Below are 24,098 nucleotides of genomic sequence, written 5' to 3' on the forward strand. Positions count from 1 at the left end.
TGAAACCTGTTTTCTCCGCTGCTGCGGGAAGCGGCCGGGCAGGGCTCTGGTGCGATGGCACTCCGGAAAGGGACCAGACCACAGACATGCAATTTCAAACTGGGAAGGTGGGTGCTTGGAGTGCTGGGGCGGGAAGGCATTGGAGAAGGTGCTGTGATGCGATGCTGTGTTCAGGTCCTCTTTGTTAACTGAAGAAATTAAGATGACGACCATCTCTCTCTCTGGGTTAATACCTGAGACAGATCAATCCCACCTGCTAAAATTGGCCAGGACTGGAAGCGTGAATGGGCTTGCTCTGGTTGGAGTGACGCTCTTCAAAACTAAACAAAGTGAGACAGGGAAGGGATTAAATTAATGGGTTCAAACAAAAGCCCTGAGTTCTGGCAACGTATGGTGAATTTCTGATTCTAATACAATTCTGAGAAATATATTCAAGGCCTCCACTTTAGGCTGGATGCCTATGATAAAAGCATAAAAGAGGGAATTGTAAGTCTCATGAAACAAGACACACTGACCAGAAAGAATTCAGTCTTCAAAAAACCCCTAATTTTCACAAGTGTATAAAGATGAAACTGAGCTTTTAAAAACTGAGCCAAAATAGCTCCATCCCTTTTTTCCTTTGCTGTTTCCCTTAGCATAAGAATAAGGTCGCTCTGATACATCTCAAGAAAGGAAAAGAAACGTGACTTCATGTGGCACACAGCCTGCTTATAAAACGTGTGGGCTCAGGAGGCCAGAGAACCCCATACTTTGGCTGGGGGTTTATAAGAGACAAGCTTGTTGGGGGCAAGGCACAATATTCAGTGCAGAGACACAGATGTTAGTTTGACACTGAGAACGAGAAGCAAAGCGTCGAGGAAGCCAAAAGTTTAGGGCAGCATTGCCTTGGCTATCGCTGTGTGGCGGGTGTGCTCTTCCCACTATTGCTGACCTGTTCTACGGTGTGGCAAATGGGTGGTGTGTCTTTCAGACTGCAGCAACGCTCCTTTCCTGCCTCGATCAGCAGGGGAGGAAAAGCTCAGGTGTTTAGAGGAGAAAGACAAAGACAAGACTCAAGATTTTTAGTGGGTTTAAATGGGCTGGTTTCAGGGCTACAGGACATGACCAAGTCTGGGAGGAATTGGGTTCAATTTTTATGCTTGGTTGCTTTTTATGCAACCTTCTTTTGGTCATTAGGCAAGTTATTGCCCCCTCGCCGCCCCTTTTTGGGAGGTTAGAGGGTGCTCGCTGCTTCCCCCACTCCTTTTGTGTGTCAGGTCTATCAGCAGCTTCTCCGTGTCCAGCACAGCAGGGCCATGTATTTACAGCTGGGTCCTCAGGGTGCTCGAGTATTTATTTGTAGTACTTGTCTAATTGAAGGAGGGGGAGAAGAAGAGATGGGAAGAATTCCCAGGCAAAGCGAGTTTTGGAGAGAGCAGCTTAAAACCCAGCTGGGCGTCTGAAACAGCGTGTGAAAGAAATGTAGATTTCCATCTTCCTAAATAAATCCCCAGAAGTTATTTTTAAGCAGGGAGAGAAGCAGTCAGTTCTGCGAGGCCATGTTGTGGGCATGCACCCATGCTCACCTGGTTAGCTGGGGGACATCATCGTCCCAGTTTCCTGGTGCGAGATTAAATGGTTAAATCTTTCAGCTGGAGTTTTTTTGTTCGTGCGTGTATTCTTTTGCTTGGGAAAATGGAGAGCGAGTGAGCCAGCAGAAGAGATGCTGCTGCTTTATTAGGACCTGTGGCACCTGTTTATCCATTGAATTAAAATAACATTTTGGTTATGAGCTCAAAGCCTAAGTGGTCATTTAAGAATGCAGCTCGTTAGATACGAGAGTGGCCCACTTCACCCACCCTCAGTGAAGAAGGCATCTTCTGTGCCACTTGCTCGCTACCAGATTTTATGTTACTTCTTAAGGACAGCTGCTTAATTGAAGGACCCTTCATTCTAATTAATGAAGGGGACCTGGTACTTAGGTGGAAGTGCGGTGCAAAGCCCAGCTGCAGCTTTGGCATCTGGGTTTTTTAGCCCTTGGATGATGGGGTTGTAAATGCCCGCTCATGTGGAAGGTCTGCTCATGCCCCATCCCTGGAGGTGTTCAGGATCAGGTTGGATGGGGCTTTGAGCGACCTGGTCTAGTGGGAGGTGTCCCTGCCCATGGCAGGGGGGTTGGAACTCGATGATCTTTAAGGTTCCTTCCAACTCTAACCATTCTATGATTCTATTCTATGATTCCATAAGGTTGTTGATAGTCCTTTCCCCCTTTCCTTCCACACAGGAGCAAGTGAGAACCAGGAGACTGTTGGGGTGATTTTTTAAAAGGAGTGTGTTTGAGTATCTATTCCTGGTTTATAAAGAGATGGAGACTCAGGGCCCGTGCTCTAAGAGGGAGCTGTGGTGTTTGGTCCCCATGGGACAAAGGCTTCTCTTCCTTCTTTCTCACCAAATCTTGACCTAGCAGGGTCTTGGGAATTAGGTCTGCTGGCCCTCAATCTCAGGCTTAAACTATTTACTTACACGTGCAGAAAATGATTTTTGCTGGAACAGGATGTACCACTGCGCTGTGGAGGGAGTCCTGCTGTCTGCCAGCTTGGGAATGCTCCCTTTGTCAGCGTCTACATGGGAGCTGAACTTTGAAATATCCACAAGCCTCCCACCTTTCCCCTTAAAGGACACTGGGCATGCTGAGCTAAAATGTTATTACTTCTCTTGAACAGTAAGTTAAACAACAACAAAGTCATTAACATTTCCAGCAGCAGGGAACGTGTTTGTATTTCCATTCCCCTCCTGGGATGAAGGCTGAGCTGCCTTGCCTCAAAATGTTGCCGTAATTTTTTTCCTTATAGGCCAAGATCTGAAGTGGAAAGTTTCAGGCCGGAAAGAACATTTTGGAGGAAATTAGCAATTCAAAGCATCAGCCGTGTGATCGAGAGACCTCTTGACCTATATGCTGTATTTGCTGCTGTTATATGTGGTGGGGAGGTGGAAATTCAACATCTGATATTGAATTCTAGCTTCCGTGGCGGGTCCCTAACCCTGGGGGTTACCTTTAGCCGTGCAGGTCAGCCGCAGTGTGAATTCCCTTGATGTTTGGGAGAGCCTGGATCTGGGTTTGTATCAGCAAAATGGGAAACGGCAGAAATACACCAGGCAGCACGCGCGCGCTGGTGGCAACCTGTCATCGTGCTGTGGCCTGGGATGGAGAAGTGATGCTGAAGGAGACAAGGGCATCACCGGTGCACCCCAGCGCTGCTTCCCTGGCCGTGGCTGCTGCAATGGGTCTGTACCTGGGAGGTTGCAGAGAGCAGTAAGTTTTGTGGTGGAGCTGAAGCAAAACTGGTTGAGCAAAGGCAGAGAGAACATGGAGATCCACCACATCTTACACGTGGGTACCCACAGGACATGGTTAACACATCGGGGCTTTATTTTCTCATGGCCTTCTGTAAAGCTGAGATGATGCTAAGAGTGAGATAAATCATTATTTTATCTTAATCGGAGCCTAAACAACAAAAAAAAAGCAGCTTTGTGACCAGAGATTGCCTTCCAGATCTATAGAATAGCCAAGGGGACACTGCTAATTGGCTTTATGGGTCATACAGTTTTAAAACCAGAATAAAAGAAAAGGGTATTTTATAGGAGTAAAAACTCATTAAAAGGTGGCTGATAGTGTGAGATGCACATATGGGGGAACTGAGGCTCTAGGTAATTGTCCTTCTGAACATAAAAGGAAAAAATAACATGTTTGAAAATATTGTCTGTTATGGGGACATGTCTATTATGTCTAACCAGAAGCAATCATGACAGTGAGATCCTCTCCCCCCTCTTCCTTTAAACCCTGGGCATCTCCTGTAGTTCAAGAATCCCAACCCTTGTTAAAAATGCAACAGGGGACTCGCTAACACAGGAGATCGTTACAGCAGATTGTATAACTAGATGCAAAAACCAGCTGGACATTTAGATGAAAAAAGATTACAACATTAGTACAAATATACGTTTTAAAAAATGCATCCTTTAAGTCTTCAGCCTTTGCGAGGGCAGCTGGGCAGGATGTCAGCTCCATGAGGGGGTGCAACTTGACCCAGGGACTCTCACGCTGCTTTTCAGGTGCCCGTGCCCAGAGTTGTCTCCATCCCCATGAACATCGGTTCTGATGCAGCCCCTGGTGATGCAGGAATGGCCCTATCTCCTCCCACGATGTCCTGAGTGGCACCTCACAGACCAGGCGCAGCACAGCAGCACTGCCCACCCGCTGCCTCAGGTAAGAGTTGGGTCTTGGGAGCCTTTTCTCGTGGCAGCTTTTTGCAGGGGTTGCAAATGTCTGTGGAGCAAACTGGGACCTCTGTTCCTGGTGGCAGGGAAAGCTGTTAGCTCCAGCCCCCCATTGGCTTGCACTTAATGAGAGCGTTAGCTCTCCTCGAGCGTTTTGGCTGCAAAGTGTTTCCCAAAGTAGAGCAAGAGAGGCAACCTGCAGAGCTGGATTTCAAGCTTCCTTCAAAATAAAGAGCGAGAGGCCACCATTAACAGCTCTCGTGTGTTTGGTTGGGTTTACTTTTTTTCCAGGAAAATTGGAAGAACGTCAGCTTTTGCTGAAAATGTAGGTTTCTAACCTTTCTGGTTGCAGAGAAGAGCTTGGAAATAAGCCCCTGGCGAATGCTGCAAGGCAGAGGAGGAGTCTGACCTCTTTCTAGTCTAGTTATCTTGAGGAACAGAGAGTGGGTGCTCACACTACTGGTCTCCCTCCTCCTTCCCCCGAGGTGTCTGCGCGGGCAGGCTGGGCTTCTCACCAAAGGTGGGCAGAGAGGGGAAGGTCTCTGGCACCCCTGCGTAAATGGCAGAGCAGAGTGGAGGAGAACAGAAAAGTGTGCTGGAAACTGTCTGCAAAGCTGCCTGAGCTCTGCACCGAGCTGTCACAGGCTGGTTTAGCACCTTGTCCTGGGTCACCCAGACAGCACGGCTGGGGAAGCGCTGCCCCGGCTCTGCTAGAGCTTCCCCTCTCTTGCCTGTAGCTGTTGGCCTCATGGTACCTCTCGCCTGACAAGAGACTGATGGATGGTGCCAAGGTTTTCCTTGGGCGCTGGCTGTGGTGTTCCCAGGGAGAATGAGGTCCCTGGCTCTGCTTTTCCTTTTTCATCCTGCTTTAAACATGAAAAGTAAGGGCTGAGCTTTGGGTCTCCTCCCTGCCGTGGCTTGCCATCAGCCTGGACCCATTCTGCCCCAGGGAGCTGAGGTCTGCAGGAGGAAGGCAGAGCCTTCTCTGGAGTGGCTCCAGCATCAAGGATGAGGCTTGTAGCTGAGTCAGAGCCTATTGGCTCTGGGGTGGCTGTTAGGCAGCTGCTACTGGGCCAGCGCATGGGTGGTTAACGAGCGGCCCAGCAGATGAAGCGTGGAGGGAGAGGGATAGTACAAGATGAGCAGTCAAATGTCTTCCTTGGCTGCCTTGAGCAGTCCAAGCCTCTATGAAGGGCTCAGAGCCCTGTGGGGTTTGTTGGGTAGAGGGGAAGGGAGCTGGGGCAGGATGCCCTGTGGGACCCACCACCGTCGAGCTGCAAGATGACACATTGGGGAGGGTGCAAACATCCTCAGCTCAGGTCACAACCACCACAGGTATCCCCCAGTCCCTGCCTGAGCCTGGCTTTCTGCTGTGTGGGCATCAGTGCGTTGGGTGCCACGCACCAGCTGGCTGCTGGCTCCTGCAGCGTTGATGACAGCCTGCTTTGTTCAAAGGACCTGTTGTGCCCTCCTTCTCACAGGTGTAGGTGTTGCCACCTGGGAAACAGCCTTCCTCTCTTGTCCTTGCTTCTCCTGAAGGCTCCTGGCAGGCTGCAGACAACCCATCCTTAGTTGTCCCCTGGCCTTGCTGAAGCCCCCTCCTCCAGTCTGGGAGCTGGTCCTGTATCTGCCGGCCCTGGGAGATGGTGGGGAGAGTAGACTGGCTGTGCTGGACCCGGAGGGAGAGATAGCAGAGGTCAGATGTGCAGGCAAGGAAGGAGGGGAAGAGAGGGAGAGATACAGGGAGCTTTTCATTCCCTCCCTGTAGGTGGAAGAGAGCATGGAAACAATGCTGGGCGGCAGGATTGTGGGGGGCACAGCCCAGAGCCTTCTGGCAAAAACAAACTATTTGCACCCAGTCCAGGAGGGCAGAAACATCTGTGCTGGCACCCAGAGCTGGCCTGGGGCATGTAGAGGGCAAGGAGGGCATCTTTGGCTTCTTGGGGGTTAGATCTCAAGGACCTGACTACTCAACTTCTGGGTAGCCCAGACCATTCCCTGGGTAAATCTCTTCCCTGGTAAACACCCCTGTCTGTCCAGCATGTGCTGCAGCATCTGAGGGCAAGGTCTCTGCTGGTCACCCCATCCCAGCCCACCACCACCTTTGCCATGCCCTTGCAGAGATGGATCCCCCAGTGCCTGGAGCAATCCCTCTGCGCAGGGCCAGCTTCCTACAAGGGGCTTTCCCTCCCCGGGGTGCCCTGCAGATCTCTGCCCACTTCATGCTTTGCGGGCAGCCCCGATGTCCCCACAGGGGTTAAGGCAGGTTGGAGGCTGCTGGAATGCCGCCGGACAAAGCTGGGATTGAGGCCGGCTGCGAGGCACTGCCGCCCCCCTCCAGATTCCTGGGGGGTCAGTGCTCAGGGCGGCCCCGCTCTGCTGAGGACACGGCGCTCGCCCGCTTCCCTGCCGGGTGCTGCCTGGCGGCACCCGGAGGGATGGGAGGCGATGCCCGCTCCTCCGGCGAAGCTGAGCGGCGGATCCGTGGCTAAGCACAGGTAGATGCGCTCGCCGGAGCCCGCGTGAGTGTTCTGCACCTGAAAAATAAATCCGTGGAAGGGGAACACAGATCCAGGCTGCCGCTGCCTGCTGGGGCTCTGGGGAAGGAATGCTTAGGGGATGCTCGGAGGGAAAGCACTGCTTTTTCCCCTCTGCTGGCTTGCAGGGGTTTTGTCCTGGGGGAGCAGATGTTCAACACCTGGCCCCTGCTTGGCCACTGTCACTGGGTCATCTACTGGGCATGGTTTGTGAGTCGCAGGCTTGGTGGGCTTTTAACTCCTTAAAGGAGGCTGGGAGGGCTGTGTTTTCCGCTGAGCTGTGCTGCAGTTGCACTTGCACCCAGGTAGAGCTGATTCCTTCCTTTGGTATCCTCTGGGATAGAGGGGAGGGCTGGAGTGTTCCCTGGCAGCGCTGTGGGGCTAACCTACTTCAGCGTCATGAGGATGTGCACATGCAGAGGATTGATTTTTCTACATTCGAGCAGCAGTTTTAGCTTGAGTGGTTTATTATTCATGGCCCCAAGATTCCTGTGAACTCTGTGGGTGATGGTTTTCTCTGTTTTCTTGATGCTCCTGGAGTGGCAGGGTGGGGAGGCAGAGAAGAGCCTGGTGTTAGATGTTTTTAGATGAAGCAAACTTAGCACCAGTCTCTGTGATCATTTGACTTCTCTCCGAGAACTGGCAAGGAGGGGGTATAGGTTTAAGTGTGTGGCAAAATTTCTTGTCTGGTGTTTTTCTCCTGCCTGTTGCTCTCCCTGGCTTGGCTGGATCTGTCCCCTGGACACTTCTGGGAGCCCTCAGACAGGACAAGTGACAAGTATCTGCACATTCCCCTTGGAAGAGCTGCTGCTTTCCTCCAGAGGCGGCTGCTCTTCTCTGGCAAAGAGGTGCCTGTTGTATGTGCTGTTTAGAAAGTGCTAATGCAGTTAATTATGGTTGATTAATCACCTGGGGATAATTACCACAAATGAGCTCTAATATCAAAGTAGCATGAGATCGAAACGCTGCCGTTTCCCCAACAAAGCGCATCAGCGTCTCACTGGTGGAAATGCAACGTGTCCATGTATTTTGGACAACAAACTGTTTTTCAGAGAGGAAAATCCCTCTCACTCACTCAGTCCTGTGTGAGATGCTTCCAGTCCTGCTGGTGTGTGTTGCCACCACCAGCAAGTGCAGCGATGTCTTCACTGCCACCACGAGCAGGAGCATGACACGGTGCTAAAGGCTGAGGAGAGGATTCCTTCCCCCATCCACTGAGGATTTGCCGTCCAGGGATCAGCACCCATTTTTTCAGGCTGAGTGGCGCAGTGCAAAGTGTGCTTCCTTCCTGTGGCTGGGGTAGGATTTGCTGTCATTGGCCCCTCAGAGCATCCTTCCCACCGTTGCTCCTTCTGGAGAGGTGCGGAGGAGAAGCAGCATCTGTGGAAGAGAAACAGCACCCCAGATCTGCTGTGCAGGCAGGGAATATCCTTGTGCTTCCATAGGGGAGCAGGTGGCAGCTCCCAGTACTGCGGGTGGTGTAAAGGAGTTTGGCAGGTTCCCTTGGTCCCCAGGAACATCAAGACCCACAGTGCTTGCCTCTTCTCGAAGCACAGCAGCCCTGTATGGTGCGGAAGGAAATCGCCGTCAGCTCTGCAGGGACTGTGACACACAAGGGCCAGCTCTGATTTAACACCTGTCAGTGAGATAAGTTCATTGCTGGATGACTGAGGAGCACTGAGACCCTGCAGAACAGGAGATGTGCAGTAAGCCCTTCCTTCAACCTGTGCTCTTTGTGCTGCTGGAGCTGGCACTGCATCCTTCCTCCAGGCACGGCCATGAGCTTCCCTGGAGCTAACAGACCCCTCTGGGAGTTGAAAAGCCAGGCAGGGTCAGGATGGACGGGGGTAGGTGTCCCCAGGCAAGTGCCGTAAGCATCGGGCAGCGATCTCTGGATGCAGCGTGGTTCTGTTTCTGCCCAGGTTGAAGGCTCACAGGATGGTGCAGGACCTTTGTGTGTAAACCCCCGGGCTCCGAGCGGTGCCGCTGGGCCCCGGGCCCATCTGGAGATGAATCTTTGCTGGAACGAGATCAAAAAGAAATCCCACAGCCTTCGGTAAGAGTGCCTGCCTGGAGCAAGCTCCGGGGCTGGCCAGGCCTTCCAGCCTTGCCTGCTGCATGTGCCTGTCAGGAGGTTTTTGAACATGTTTGCTTGATGAGCCACATGAATGCATGGTGACCTTGGCTCAGTTTCCCCCCTTGTCCACAGACCTCTAAGTCTTTCTCCTTATGCTGAAAAGCAACCTCTCCATTTCCACCCATCCTGTCCTCCTCTCCCTCCCCTCCTTCCCTCCTGCTTGCTTTCTGCTGCTTTCTCCATCCTCTGCCGCTGCTGTCTCTGCAGCTTGTCTCCTTTTTGCCCCATGGCTTTGCCGCCACCTCCTCTGTGCTTGTCCCTTCACTGGGAGCCCTCTCCACCACACACGGGGGGGGAACATGCCTTCCAGACCGCCAGAGGTTGCAGCTCCACAGCCAGCATGACAGAGAGCTTAACTGGGGCGTGTTAATTGTCTCCTGCCTTAATGCAAGGCTCCTGGAAGCTGCCCAGCCATGTAAATGCCGAGCCAAGCACCCCGTGGTAGCCAGAGCACAGCCCCGACCCAGAGGCTAGTGCAGAGTAACTCTGTCCTCTGCTCCGGGGTGATGAAGACCCTCAGAGTTACCTCTCCCCAAGACCTCCATGCTTCACCCAACCTGGTGGTGCAGTGCCTGTGCTGGCTGAGAGTAATCCACAGCCCGTGCTGGGATGTGCTGCCAGTCACTGGTGGGGTCCTGTGGCTGCCCGGGGGTCACCAGCCCAGCCACGGTGCTGTGCCTTCCCTCCCAGGGGAACCCGCTCCTCTCCTGTCTGTCTGACCACTGTCCTGCTGTCCTCGCTCTCCTGACAGGGCTCGGCTGGAGGCCTTTTCTGACCACAGTGGCAAGCTGCAGGTGCCTCTCCAGGAGATCATAGACTGGCTCGGGGAGAAGGATGAGGAGCTCTCGGCACAGCTGCCCCTGCGGGGCGATGTCCTCCTGGTGCAGCAGGAAAAGGAGACACACGCGGTATGTGCCACCATTCGCTGCTAAGATGAGCTGCAGGTGGGCAGCCCTGCCTGGGACCCCCTCCTCAGGTGGAAGGGGCACTGCCCGTGCCCACAGCCTATGAGCACACCAGTCCTTGCCCATCTCCATCTCTGCTCCCCATGGCAAGGCGGAGGCCCAATCCCATAGCAAACACTCATGGCATGCAACAGGCAGAGCCCGTCTGGGTTTAGACAATAAATCTGCTTTACAGCCTCAAGTCATCTGCAGGTGCTGCAGCCGGTAGTGGACCCCATCACTTCTCTCTTAGTTTCCTCCTTATGTCCTACCTCTGCAACAGAGGGAATTGCCTCTCGCTGGCCTCTGCTTTTGGGATCCTGGGGCTTAAGGGGGGCGGTTGGTCTAAAGGTGTCCTGGTGGTGGGGACACGAGTGATTCCTGCAGCAGCACATCATCATCATCATATCTGAAACTGGGATGAACCCAGACAGATCAGAGTCTCCAGCTTCCCTGATCAGAGCATTTCCTTCTCGCTGCCAGTGGTTGTTGGGCTTTAGTTGTTTTTACCTGGAAAACAAAACTAAACTATTGCTTACTGTTGTCATCCCTCATCCTCCCTGGAACTAGTTGCTTCCCCGGCGCACAAAGAGCCGATCCAGCAGACAGTACCAGTGGGGGGCTGCAGTTGGAGGGGAGGAGAGGACATCCTAAACCAGCCTGCCTCCAAAGTCTTCCCTGGCAGATGTCCTGCTTTGGGCCACCCTGCTGTTCCCCTCCTTGCTCCTCCAGCAGCTGGACCTGTTGCTGAACAGCTGCTGGAAGGTCTGTTTGCGTGACCGTGCTCTCACTGCGTGAGCGAGGAGCGTCTCCAAGCTGTGCCTGTGAAAGCATCACCAATAAAGCAGTTCCTCTTGCGCAGCCCTGGCTCAACATGCCCCTCTGGGCTTGCTGTCCCGCCTCCCCCGTCCAGCAAAGCTGCAGTCCAGACCTCTGCAAGAGCCACCTTCTTGCAGGTGGTCATTCCATCCCCAAAACGCAAAAATATTTCTCTGTTAACTTCTCTCTGTCTCTCCAGTGAGGTTTGGGCCCTGGAGTGAATAAATCACTGCAGCCCTCAGCGAGGGGGCAGCAGGGGCAGGATTCTCCAGCTCAGCCTGCTCTCTCACCTCTGTGCTCTGCTCTCCAGGCTTTCATGGAAGAAGTGAAGTCTCGGGGACCATACATTTACTCTGTCCTGGAGTCAGCACAGGCTTTCCTTTCCCAGCATCCGTTTGAAGAATTAGAAGAACCAACTTCAGAAAGCAAAGGTCCGTGGAGCTCCCCTTTCCTTCCTTCTCCCTTAGCACAGCTCCTCCTTTGGATACTGTTGTCACTTGATTTCCCTCCCTCTTTCCAGTTTTCCCTAGATTTTTTTTATCTCCCTTTTCCCTGCCCTCTCTCCATCTCTTGCCCACTCTCCTCTGGGCTGGCCTCTCATTTTTACCCTCTGTTCCCCTTCTGTTTTGCCTTCACAGATGTCTCTCCCCGGCACCGCATCCAAAACATCAGCCGCTTTGTCTGGAAGCAGGCGAACGTGGCCAGTGAGCTGTGGGAGAAGCTCACGGCTCGGTGCGTGGACCAGCACCGTCACATCGAACGGACGCTGGAGCAGCTGCTGGAGATCAAAGGGGCCATGGAGGAGCTCAGCACGACACTGGACCAGGCTGAAAGCGTGCGAGAGACCTGGGAACCCATTGGGGACCTCTTCATTGACTCCTTGCCAGAGCACATCCAGTCAACCAAGGTACTTCCGGCTCTGAGAAGGCTCCAGCCTTGGCCCCAGTGGTGATGAGATGCTGCTCCTCCATGACTGCTCAGTCCAATGCAGCCTTAGGAACCCCTTACTTGGGGTCTCAGGGGCCAGGTCCTCCCTCTGACAGCCCCCTAGCTTTGTGAGGGTGGATTTGGCCTGCAGTGTCCTGGGCAATTGGCTGAGTACTTTGTCATGGCACAGACCTTACGCAGGTACGGTGGCTCAGCATAGATGACCCATTGTCTATGTCCCACTTCCCAGGAGATTTGAGTAATCTCCAGCCTGACTGGCTTGTTTGGGGGTTGCTTTTTTTTTTCCCGGCTAAGGTACCCTGTGGGAATGTTAGTGTCAGCAGTGTCTTGCCAGCCATCAGCCAACAATAGCTTGTAGTAGAGGAACCAGGTCCAAGTCCTGGCCACTCACCTTCTTCTTTTCCTTCTTCCCCTGCCTTGTGACTGTTCCCTCGGGCATGGGACTCCAGCTGTTTAAAGAGGAGCTCTCGCCCATGAAGGACGGGGTGAAAGTGGTCAATGACCTTGCGCACCAGCTTGCCATCTCAGATGTCCACCTCTCCATGGAGAACTCCCGTACCCTGGAGCAGATCAACACACGCTGGAAGCAGCTGCAGGTGGGAAGGAGTCAGGACCAAACACTGCAAATAAACCACAGGTGGGAGGATGCTGAGGAAGGGCTGTCACTGCTGAGCTTCAAGGATGATGAAGTAAGGCTTGGCATAGCAGGGGTGGTATAGCTGGTGTTCCTGGAGGAGGAGAGCATTTCAGTGTGAGGAAAGTGGCTGGTAAATCTGTGGAGGTCTTGAGGAGGAAAAGGCAACGGGAGGAGCAAAGGATGTTGTCTGAGGACAATCAGAATCTGATGGGGGGTCAGTACCAGCTGTGGCTGCTTTGATATCTGTGAAAATATAGATACAGGAGACCTGAAGATATGGCCTCTCCTGCCTCAGCCTGCGGGAGGAGGTGTAGAGGGCTGAGCGGACTGAGGAATGCAAATACCAAGGAAGGAAGAGGACCTGCATACTGGGGCATGTCTGAGTCCATCCACAAGCCTTCCTGAATGGGGCTTCAATCTGAAATGCCTGATGGGCTGTTGCTGAATTCTTCTGTCCCACTCTCCAGGCCTCTATAAACGAACGCCTGAAGCAGCTCCAAGATGCTCACCGGGACTTCGGACCAGGCTCCCAACACTTCCTGTCTTGTAAGTGAGCAGGTTCTCCTGGCTTCCTGATGTGAGGCTGCCTCTGCAGAGGCGCTTAGCATGGGCTGTGAGACAGGAGAATGGGGTGCAGGGTCTTGTTGCTGACCCCAGAGCCACACATGCAGCTAGAAATGGTCCCAGGCCAGCACCTGGTGCACAGGAACCAGAGCAGGAGGCATCTCCCAAAGTTACTTTTGTGCTACCTCACCCTGTGGGACCAAGGGTGAGGTTCCCCTTCAGAACTCAGAGCTGTGACATTCTCAGCAGCAGCTCCCAGGTGATACTGGGACTGTGCCAGCATGAGACTGGGTGGGCAAGACAACAGATGGCAGAAAAAGGCAGTCCCCCGTATCCCGTGTTAGTCATTCGGAGGCCAAAAATGCACACGTTAAGGAGGTTTTTATTCACGTGGCGAGGCAGAGGGATGCTGTTCCCACAGAGCTGAGCTGCTGATGGCTATCAGACCTGCAAAGAATAGGCAGCAGGTTGTTCTCCAGAGTCTGAGGTCCGTCCTCAGAGATGCTGAGCCCTGTAGGGTATCCAGGTGTCAGTGGGGTTTGTTGAGCTGTGTTTCTCTGCAGACGGTGTCCTCCTATCTGAAAGGAAGAGTGACTTTTTCCAGTTGCTGAAACTGATAAGCTCCCTGTGACAAGGCAAAATAGCCGAGGGTCTCAAAAGGGCTCTCATCCTCTAGATAACAAACATAGGGTGGCAGGCAACTGGTATGGGATGTGTCCTCATTTTCCCGAGATGCGGCAGCTGACACACAGAGAGTGAATAATGGGAACGGCCGATGCTGTGGGTGCCCAAGCCTGGCCATAGCAGGCAGTGCTCTGTGTGTGTCCGAATCCCAGCAGCTATGAGCCCTGCCCACTGGTGACCACAGCGCTGCCTTGGACGTTGTCAAAAGCATCAGGAAGTGTCCCTTTCTGAGCTCTGAGCTCAGCCAGATTCAGAGCCCCTGTCTCAAGAGAGGCAAGATGCCTCTGACGAGGCCAGCAGTCCTGTGCCTCTCTTATAGGCAGCATCCACTTGCCAGCTCCAACACTCCCAGTTGGTGACTTGGGAAGGGGCAGCCTCTTCAGAGGGCTCCACCTGCTGTCACAGTCCTGCTGGGCACTCAGCAGGAACAGCATCAACCCACAGGAGCGTTTGGTGTTGATCTGACATCTGTGTCTCTCTCCTTGCAGCCTCCGTCCAGGTTCCCTGGGAGCGAGCCATTTCCCCCAACAAAGTGCCGTACTACATCAAGTGAGTGCGCTCCCAGCTGCAGCCCGTGGTCTTCTCAGGCCCAGTGAGAAGAGGAATTGGGGACTAGTTAGGAGTTGGGGGGCAGTGAGTGGACCGGTCTGAGCTGCGACCTCCAGCAAAGCATGTTGCCCCCAAAAGCCAGGTTTTCCTTGCCTGTCAAGTTGTCCCAGATGAGGGGGGATGCTGGCTGGAAGGAAAAGGGGTTGGCAGCAAGTGGAGCATCCTCCATGCTGCTGTGGCTGGGGACTGTGCTCACAAGGGTGCAGCAGCATCTGCAGGCAGCGGGGGTCTCCGTCCCAGGGCCAGCCAGGTCCCTTTTTTTGTCCCTCATGGAAGCTGCTGAATTCCCAGCTTGATTCTTGGTTTCCCTCTCTTTTCCTTCCAGCCACCAGGCCCAGACGACGTGCTGGGACCACCCGAAGATGACGGAGTTGTACCAGACGCTGGGTAAGGAGGCTGCCACAAAAAACCCTTCGAGTAGCATCTGCCTTTTTGCAGCGTGGGGTGCAATGTGAGACCCCCCCCAGCCCACCTGCTCCCCTCTGTGGCACAGAGGTCCCCAAAGCAACGGAGTGTGACCCCCTACCAGGCTCTGTTCCTCCTCCTTCCGCGCACACTCTGCTTCTGCTGGTGGGGCTGGTGTCTGGGAACGGCAACTGCTGCTTCCTGCCCTGGAGATAAGGGTGTCGGGCTGCGGTTTTATTCTTCTTTTCTTGTGTTATTGCAGCGGATTTGAACAACATCAAGTTCTCAGCGTATCGGACGGCTATGAAACTACGACGGGTGCAAAAAGCCCTGCGATGTGAGTGCAGGAAGTATTTTCCCTCCTGCTGGGTCTCCCTCAATAAAGGCATTAAACTAACACAAGCTTTTATCAGCACATCAAAGGCAGGAGCCCGCCAGGGGACAGGTAGCTGAGGCAAGAAGCGCTAGGAAGGATGAGCCTGTGGCTGGAAAGCTGAGCAAATCCACCAACGAGGGGTCTGGGTCTGTGTCAGAGCCTTTCTTTGCAGGCTTAGGGTGGAAATGCCTCGAGGGCAGGTGTTAGTCAAAGGGATTTGAGAACAAAGTGGTCCAGTTCAGAGCTACAAAGCTGCGGGATCAGGCAGAGGCTCACTCTGGAGCTCCAAGGGAGCCCGGAGAAGCTGTGGATGTAACCGAGAGCAGAAACCAGCCTGTCTGGCAGGGGCAGAGAGGGCTCCACTACTTAAAGAGGAGGAAGGGAGACAATAAACCTGACTTCTGCATGGTTGGTAAAATTCCAGTTAAACCGAGGATTAATAGCCAGGTGAATATGATGTGACAGGTGTTCAACACAATGTGCGGCTCTCCGAGAAGCAGCTGCTCCTTGAAACTGCTGAGGGGTTTCTGAGGAAAAGGAAAACCAAGGTTGCTCACACTGTCCTAGCCCGGTTTTAGGTTTGTGCCTGGACGCTCACTGCCGGTCAGAGCTGGAGACAGGACTGCTCCACCTCTGGGCAGCTGCTCGTAGGGTCTAGGTGGCTCTGTGTCCCCTCACCTCCCCACGCCAGCCCCACAGGGACCTCACATGTGCAGAGGCCAGCTCTGGGCACCTGTCGCTCCACACAGAGCCTTTCACGGGTAGCGTTTTCATGACCGTGTCCAGCCACAGCAACAAGGAAGGAAGGTCACACAGAATGGTGGCTCAGGTTGAGTATAGGTGGAGATGTGGGTATTTTGAGAAGGTTTTATGGGTGGGAGAGCAATTCTGGGAGCTGTGCCCATTCTGCCAGCATCTTCCCCACCACCTGAGACTGCCCCAGGTCAGGGCAGGGCTGTGTCTCCCTCCTCTTGGCTCTCACCTCTGCCTTTCTCCTCTCTGCCTCTCATCCCCTGGCCTGTGCTTTCTGCGCAGTGGACATGGTGACCCTGGCCACGGCCTTGGAAATCTTCAACGAGCATGACCTGCAGCCCAGCGACCGGGCGATGGACGTGGTGGAGGTCATCCACTGCCTGACCGCCCTCTACGAGAGGCTGGAGGAGGAGCGGGGCATCCTGGTGAATGTGCCGCTCTGCGTGGACATGAGCCTCAACTGGCTGCTGAACGTCTTCGACAGGTACCCATTCCTCGATGTCCCCCTGAGCTGTGGGACTGCCATGCTTGGAAGGAAACCTCCGTGGTGCTCTTCCAGCTGGCAGTGCTGCAAAAAAGGTCCTGGCCGCGAGCGAGGGGGCTGCCTGGAATGGGTTTGCTTTGCTTGATGCCCCCCGCATAAAAAAAACCTCCAAAATGTTTGCAAACCTGTGCGATATCTCGCCTTGCAGCGGCCGCAGCGGGAAGATGAGGGCTCTCTCCTTCAAGACGGGCATCGCGTGTCTGTGTGGGACAGAAGTCAAGGAGAAGTTTCAGTGTGAGTCCCCCCCCGTCTCCCTCACCCAGGACCTGGTGTGGAGCAACCTGGGGAAAGTGGGAGTGCTTTTGTCTCCTGGCGTAGCCCTTCTTTGCCCAGAAAAAGCACAGAAACTGCTCTCCTGCGGTGACTAATCTGCTTGCATTGCCACCTCTCCCTCCCTCCCTCCCTGAGCCTACGCCGCCTAAATTAGGAGGCATTTTTGCAGACTGACTGGTGCCACGGTGATCTGGCTTGCATGGCACTGGAAGGAAGAGTGCAGAGAAGGCAAACAGGCAACAGTTTGTCCCGTGCTTCCCAGAAGGAAAAAAACCTGGGGGTGCATGGCTGGGAAGGAGGTTTTGGACAAATTAAAGGAAGCCCCTTTCCTCACTGCTTTTTAACCCTGGTGTTCTCTGCCATGGGATACTGCTGAGGGGTCAGTACAGGAAGCAGCAAGGGGTTAAATAAAGGGATCGTGCAGATTCATAGAGGACAGACCAGCTGTGGCTGTTAAAGAAGTGACGTTTTTAACCTCTGTCTCAAGAAGACTCCAAACTCCTGATCATTTTAGGGGCCTAGAACACCTCTCTTATGAAGAAAGGTTGATGGACTTGGGTCTTTTTAGTCTGGAGAAGAGAAGACTGAGGGGGATCTGATCAATGCTTATAAATACTTAAAGGGTGGGAGTCAAGAGGATGGGGCCAGTCTTTTTTCAGTGGTGCCCAATGACAGGACAAGAGGTAATGGGCACAAACTTGAATATAAGAAGTTCCACCTAAACAGGAGGAGGAACTTCTTCACTTTGCGGGTGGCAGAGCCCTGGAAGAGGCTGCCCAGGGAGGTGGTGGAGTCTCCTTCTCTGGAGACATTCAAAACCCGCCTGGACATGTTCCTGTGCAACCTGCTCCGGGTGGACCTGCGTTGGCAGGGGGTTGGACTAGATGATCTCCAGAGGTCCCTTCCAACCCCTGTCATTCTGCGATGGGGAGCTGGAGGGATACTGGTAAATGTTATTTAATCATAGCTCAGTTTTCCCCTCATATTTGAGCTCCCGAATGGAGACAGGCAGTGGAGCCCCTGGTCTGACCCACACACTGCTCCCCCATGCTGGCATCCTGCCCGGTGTGTCGGGGTGTTAGCAGTGTCTCTAACGGGGGCTGTGTGTCTCTCCTGCCAACAGATCTCTTCAGCCAAGTGGCAAACGCCGGGGGACTGTGTGACCAGCGGCACCTCGGTGTCCTGCTCCACGAGGCCATCCAGGTCCCACGCCAGCTGGGGGAGGTGGCGGCGTTCGGGGGCAGCAACGTGGAGCCCAGCATCCGCAGCTGCTTCCGCTTTGTGAGTAGGGTACCGTGGCCCGTGCTGTCCCCTCTGCAGTAGCCATGCCGGGGAGAGGCTCCCGGAGGTGGTGAGGAGCTTGCCCCTCATCACAGCCGGGTCTCAGCTCGTGAGCAACCCCTTCCTCTCCCCTGCCCAGAGCAACGGGAAGCCCGCCATCGAGGCGTCCCAGTTCCTGGAGTGGGCCAACCTGGAGCCACAGTCCATGGTGTGGCTGGCCGTGCTGCACCGGGTGACCATGGCTGAGCAGGTGAAGCACCAGACCAAGTGCTCTGTCTGCCGGCAGTGCCCCATCAAAGGCTTCAGGTAGGGGTTGTGGTATGGGACCTTGGTCCCCAAGGGAAGTGCATGGTGTCCTGTGGGAGGGAGCGGAATTTGCTCTGTGCTATTGGGGGAACTTAGAGCTCTGCAGCAGCAGTGTCTCAGGCAGGTCAGACCAGGTCCCAGCAGAGGGGAAGGAGCAGGATGTTTTTCTGGGGACTTAATCTATCAGCACTGTTGGCTCAGTGGGGTGTGAGAGCAACACAGACCATCTCTGTTCCCTGCTGAGCTCTCCTTGGGCTCCAAAATGATGTGGTTTTGCTGACTTTGACTCACTCCCTATGGCCTCCTGCTGTCTCCAGGTATCGGAGCCTGAAGCAGTTCAATGTGGATATCTGCCAGACTTGTTTCCTCACCGGGCGAGCCAGCAAGGGCAACAAGCTGCACTACCCCATCATGGAGTACTACACCCCGGTATGGGGCTGGGCTGGGCTGGGAGGGTCTTGGCTCAGAGCAGGTCCCCACCAACGGCAGCAGTCTTGCGATGTTTAGGCTGGTGCAGCCCCAGAAGTGGATCCCTTGTAGGTTTTTGTCCCCTTCCACATGCTGGAGGCTGCCTGTGTCCCTGCTATTCTGGGGCTTGTGGTGAGCGGGATGCATGGCATCCACAGATGCCCAGCTTGGCTTGTGCCAGGCCCCGTGACAGGCTGGCAGAGCTGCCATGTGCCCTCCTTGCTTCCTCAGCTGTGTCTGCCTCTTCCTCCTCTTGTGCCCAGCCTGAAGGGACTTCTTTCCTGCGGATGCTGGCCTGTTGTTCCCCACTTTTCATTAAGCAGCACCTTGGTAATGTTTGTGCCTGCAGACCACGTCCAGTGAGAACATGAGAGACTTTGCCACAACCCTGAAGAACAAGTTTCGGTCCAAGCAGTACTTCAGCAAGCACCCGCAGAGAGGTTACCTGCCCGTCCAGTCTGTACTCGAGGCTGACTTCTCTGAGACGTGAGTTTGCTGTCCCTGGGCTGTGCTTTTCCACCCTGCCTGGTTGGTACGTGGGCTCCATGGATGGAAGCAGCATCTGAGCTGTGAGACGGGGCTCCCGTGGGAGGGCTGGAGGGGGCACTTGGTCTGGGCATGATATGGCCACTAGTTCTTGGAGGAGCAGAGATTTCAGTCTCCCTCTCCAGCCTGTTCCCTGGCTCCTCTTAGCCCAGGTGAGACCAGGGCAGCCTCTCCAAGCCCTAGCTTTGAGGGAGGACCACCAAGCCTAGCTGACCAGTGTGTGTCTCTTCCAGACCGGCCTCCTCCCCGATGTTACCACACGCTGACACCCACTCCCGGATCGAGCATTTTGCCAGCAGGTACCGCCACTGGGCACTTCTGTCACACCAGGGCATGGAGCATGACTCTGACGGGTGTCGGGGTGGTTTCGGGGCAGACACATGGTGAGGTCCTGCTGCCCAGAAGCTCCTCCATGCTTTCCAGCATCCTGCATGACAGGCAGAGTCTGGCTGGGGCGGCTCAGGCTGCAGTGCCGTTGGGAAGAGGCAGCTGCGGGGCCAGGCAAACCTGCCGGTAACACATCACTCCTGCCGGGGACACGGTTGATGCCACACAAATTGGCAGCAAGCACCATGCCTTTGACAGCAGATGTCTTGGTGATGAAGCAGCCTCCTGCTCTTCCCAGTACAGAACTGCTGGCTGGATTCTCACCAGGCAGATCCCTCAATGTCTTGCTCTGCCTGTGCATGGTGCCACTTGCAGGGTCCCCATTGCTGCTGCCTTGTGGCTGGTAACGGCTCTGCCCTCACCACAGGGACCCAAGGAGCGCAGGGAGCCTGTAGCTCAAGCCCTAGGCTGGAGCTGTTACGCTTTTATCCCTTTCCTTTGCTTGTGCTGAGCGGCTGCACGGCAGCATCCCTCTATTCCAGAGACTGTCACCCCATAGCAGCAGGATCTTTCGTTTTCTAAAAAGATAAAACCCTCCAGAGCCTGTAAAAAGGGGCAGAGTGACACAGGCCAGTTGGGAGACCCGCGCCAGAGAGGGGTCTTGCAGGGGCTGCCTTAAGTAGGGTGCATTGAGCAGACATTCAGGGTGTCTCTGACCACATCTCAGCCTGTTTCTCTTTCCTCCAGGCTTGCAGAGATGGAAAGCCAGAACTGTTCCTTCTTCAGTGACAGCCTGTCCCCTGATGATAGCCTGTGAGTTCTGCCTCCTTTCCCTTCTCCTCACCTCCCGCTGAGGCAGGGCTCCTGTGACTCCATCCCTGCCTAGCCAGGGCACAGAAATGCTTTCCTTCCCAGCTCCTTTGAGTCTGAGGCTCTTGGGCACCCTCAGCTACCCAGGGGTGTTGAGCCGCTTCTGAGCTCTAGACCTGGAGCAGCCAGAATGAGCTCCCATATGAAACCACCTCCCTCCAGGCTGTCCTTCCCCAAGGGCACACAAATCCTGTGAGTTTGACGTTCCTAAGGTGTTTCTCTACCTGCTGCGACAGGGACGAGGACCAGTACCTGCTGCGCCATTCCAGCCCCATCACCGACAGAGAGCCTGGGGGCAGCCAGCAGGTTCCAGGGAGCCTCAACATGGATGACAAGGGAGAGCTGGAGCGAATCCTGGCCCACTTAGAGGATGAAAACAGGTAGGGGCATGGGCAACTCTGAAAGTGGGGTTTATAGCCACAGGGGAAAGGGCTGGAGAAGCCTGGCAGAGCTCAGAGTGAAGCTGGGGGATAGCTGCTCGGGCTGGAGGTGGGACTCTGAGGACCTGACTTGGGCTGGTTTGGAGGGCGTCCAGGCTGAGCCCTAAAACCTTCCTGGGAACACTCAGTGAGGGTGTGCTCTCCAAGGAAGGAAGAAGACTCTGTTCCCCAAAATATTCCTGCCCCCATCCCCACAACCTGTTCCCTTCCTGAACGCCAAACTGATTGAAGTGAGCCCAGGGCACTGCTGTTTCTCTTGTTCCTGAGCCCCTCACAAACACTGGTGGTGCCGCTCTGGACCACACCAGTGAGCCTCTAGGCAGGGCAGATCAGCTCAGGAGGAGGTGATGCTTTCCCTGCCCTTGTTCTCAGCCTCTTAGGAAGCTGAGAACTTTTTGTAAACTGCCTGAGTGGAGTAGAGCTGCAGGCAGGTCACCCTGCAGTGCAGGGACAAAGTCCAAGAGCATGCTGGTCCTCAAGGTTCACATGTGGCAAAGCCTCCAGGAGTGTTTTGTCACCAAGTCATGGGCCTTCCCCAGAGCCCAGCTGTTGGCTGTTTCCAGCAGTCTCTAGAAATTAGGATGATGATGCTGACTGAGGCTATCATCTTACAGGGTCCTCCAGGGAGAGCTGAGACGTTTGAAATGGCAGCATGATGAAGCGGTGGAGTCTCCAACCTTGGCTACAGGCTCCCCCGAGTCAGTGCAAGACCCACGTAACGATGAGCTCCTGGCAGAAGCACGAATTCTCCGGCAGCACAAGAGCCGCCTGGAGACCCGCATGCAGATCCTGGAGGACCACAACAAGCAGCTGGAGTCCCAGCTGCACCGGCTGAGGGAACTGCTGCTGCAGGTACTCTCAGAGCGAGGATCCAGGAAGTCCGTCCTTGGGGTGGGCTTTGCCATAACAGAGCTGGGGCAGTGGCAGAAAGGGATGGTCGTAAGGCTGGGGGGACAAGGACAGAAGGTCATGACAACCCTTCTTCTCTCTCCAGCCTCCGGCAGAGTCAGATGGCAACGGTTCAGCAGCCTCTTCCTTGGCTTCATCTCCGCATCAGTCTGAAGGCAGCCAGGCAAAGGAGAAAGAGCACAACACCCCTGACACCGAAGCTGCAGGTGAGGACGGGGGCTGGGCTGAGCTCTTGGACCCTCTCCCTTGGTCCAATGCTGCGGGAAGCCGCCTGTGCCCTGCCATCCTGCGGAGATGCTGCTCACCCCCCCTGCCCTCTTCCCCACTGCAGACGAGGTGGAAGCCAAAACCCAGGAAGTCAGCATGTGCCTGGAAGACATCATGGAGAAGCTGCGGAGCGCCTTCCCCAACTCTCGAGGTACTCGAGTGAAATCCCCCTCTCTGGCCTCTTACTGCTCCCTCAGATGAGGTTTTTCCCGCAGAGCCCTGCCCCGATCCCAGCTTCCCTGCAGCGGCCGATCCCCCACGGCGCCTACAGCTGGGACTGGTGTGTGGCCTGGGTGCAGAGAGGATGAGGAGGAGGTTTCATACCTGCAAGGAGAGGCGAGCAGAGCTGCTGAGAGTATGGACCAACTAGATCCCCCTCCCAGATGAGCTGCAAAGCACCCTCCTGCCCTGCTTGGGACCCCCTACCCTGTGGGGCTCCCCACTGCGAAGATGGACAGTCCTGCCAGCATCGAGTTTGCAGCGATCACCTTGAGCAGCCACCTCCTCGCTTAGTCCCTGTCGAGACCCCAGTTCCCTGGCAAGATGGAAGCAATGGTGCAAGCTCCCCCAGCTGCTTGTGGATGGCTCTTCCCAGCAGGAATGGGGACTGGGGGATGCGTGTGTGGATGGTGCTCCCCTCACACAGTGGGTTTTGGTGTTGGTCTTTCTACTGTCCCTCCGTGCTCCAGACCAGGAGCAGCACTCAGTCCCTCACCCAGGCTGCCCATGTGTGTCATATTGCTCGGTGCCAGCACTAACACAAGGCTGGGGAGAGCTCCCCTCTCTGCCCACACAGACCCTTGCCCATTTTCTGCCATCCCTGAGCAGCCCTGTTCTAACCAGGTGGCTCCAGGTCCTATTTTCCTGACCCTTTCCATTTCTCTTTCAGGTATGACCTCTCTTATCTAACACCTCCTGTGAGCCAGAGGCTTTACCTAACCAGCTACCTGGCTGCTTTCCTCCCCCTCCTCTCCCTGCCATGCTCCCTGTGCTGCGGCAGACCTCGCACAGACTCCCGCCGAGCCGGTCGTGCAGGATGCTTGCCAGCTCCAGAAGATCTCAGGGGAACATAGGTCATGCAGGAGTGGGACTGTGGGCTCCCCAGGAGGCTGGCTCGGCCATAGTGTCCAAGCCTGGGTGGAAAGGTTCAGAAGAAAGAACTGAAGCCGTGAAAGCTGCCTGTCTCCCCCGGCACGGGGCTCCTGGGCTGCTGCCTTTGACCGCAGCCCTCGGGGGATGCAGAGTTCAGCATCCCGCTCCTCTTCAGTTGTGTCCAGGAGCCTCCAGGTTTTATGGGCACCAAAAACCTCCTGGAGCCACCCAGTTTTTTAAAAGAACTCTTCCTAACAGCATCCAGCTGCCAGCCTTATGGATCGAACTCTCTCTGCCACCCAGGGCTCTGCAGCCAGGCACGTACCGTCTGGTGGGGAGAGCCTGCGAGGTTTATGGAGTAGGGATGAGTCCATGTTAGAGCTTCAGCCCAGGTAGTAGCCTTATCTTGAGAGGGTCTTTATAACAGAGCCTTATCATTTAATTTGCATATATTTCTATATATTATATATATATATTCTGTACTTAAATACTCTCATGGACTCACTCCATTAAATTCTAATACTGTAAGTGCAGCTGCCCTTCACTTTCAGCCCAGCCCCAACCTCTGTTCCTGCGGGGACCAACACCTTCTCCATTGCTGGAGCTGCTTTGGAACAGGGGAGCTCAGCAGAGGGGCTGGACCAGCAGCAGGTAACTCCATCCCACCTGGTTTCCTGGGAAGCTGCGCCTTTGCTGTGGCACAGAGAGCCTGTCCTGCCCAGACCCAGCTCCATCCCTGGCTTCTGCAGCCGCCCATCTCCACGGCGCTGCAGGAAGGGGTTTCTCCAGCCATAACTCCAGCCCGGGGGCCACCAGGATGTTGGAGGCAGTAGGAGAGGCAGGGCACCTCCTTGCTGCCCCCAGGGAGCAGCTGTCCTGCTGCTGTCCCCCAGTTTGAGCTGGGCTGAAGGACCAGAGGCACTGTTTGGAAGCAGGTGAGTCCTTCTGGGCAGTGGACGAGGCTGTTGTGCAAGCTGGTGGGGTAGCTCAGTGGTGGTGGTGGCTCCTGGTCCCAAAGGCTCCCTCAGGCTGGCTTTCTCATGCTGTGTTATGTCGAGAAAGAGGTAGAGTCAGGTGCTGTGGGGTGCCCCAGAGAGGAGGCTGAGAT

The 24,098-nt window shown here is 54.9% G+C and overlaps 1 protein-coding gene across 2 annotated transcripts; it reads left to right on the forward strand.

The window, feature by feature from the left end:
- Positions 1–4,135: 4,135 nt before the first annotated feature.
- Positions 4,136–22,807, forward strand: DRP2 (dystrophin related protein 2). 2 transcript variants are annotated; one of them, XM_074147158.1, is made up of 23 exons: positions 4,136–4,243; positions 8,714–8,847; positions 9,680–9,836; positions 11,002–11,122; positions 11,330–11,598; positions 12,089–12,235; positions 12,744–12,822; positions 14,013–14,073; positions 14,459–14,520; positions 14,801–14,875; positions 15,950–16,151; positions 16,360–16,445; positions 17,608–17,765; positions 17,905–18,071; positions 18,389–18,500; positions 18,889–19,025; positions 19,319–19,384; positions 20,160–20,225; positions 20,519–20,662; positions 21,337–21,574; positions 21,717–21,837; positions 21,963–22,049; positions 22,788–22,807. In XM_074147158.1, exons 1-23 carry the CDS (start codon positions 4,136–4,138, stop codon positions 22,805–22,807), a joined length of 2,817 nt encoding a protein of 938 aa, XP_074003259.1. The 2 variants fall into 2 exon arrangements, with proteins under 2 accessions (XP_074003259.1, XP_074003258.1); XM_074147157.1 differs by lacking the exon at positions 22,788–22,807 and having other exon boundaries at positions 21,963–22,099.
- Positions 22,808–24,098: the final 1,291 nt, after the last annotated feature.

The sequence above is a fragment of the Numenius arquata genome, chromosome 5 (assembly GCF_964106895.1).
Source record: "Numenius arquata chromosome 5, bNumArq3.hap1.1, whole genome shotgun sequence".
Taxonomy (NCBI): domain Eukaryota; kingdom Metazoa; phylum Chordata; class Aves; order Charadriiformes; family Scolopacidae; genus Numenius; species Numenius arquata.

Coding starts and splice junctions, on each gene's coding strand:
- DRP2 (XM_074147157.1), top strand. CDS start 4,136: ATGCAGCCCCTGGTGATGCAGGAATGGCCCTATCTCCTCCCACGATGT. Junction 16,446..17,607: donor AGTCAAGGAGAAGTTTCAGT/GTGAGTCCCCCC, acceptor TCCTGCCAACAG/ATCTCTTCAGCCAAGTGGCA. Junction 20,663..21,336: donor CACTTAGAGGATGAAAACAG/GTAGGGGCATGG, acceptor ATCATCTTACAG/GGTCCTCCAGGGAGAGCTGA.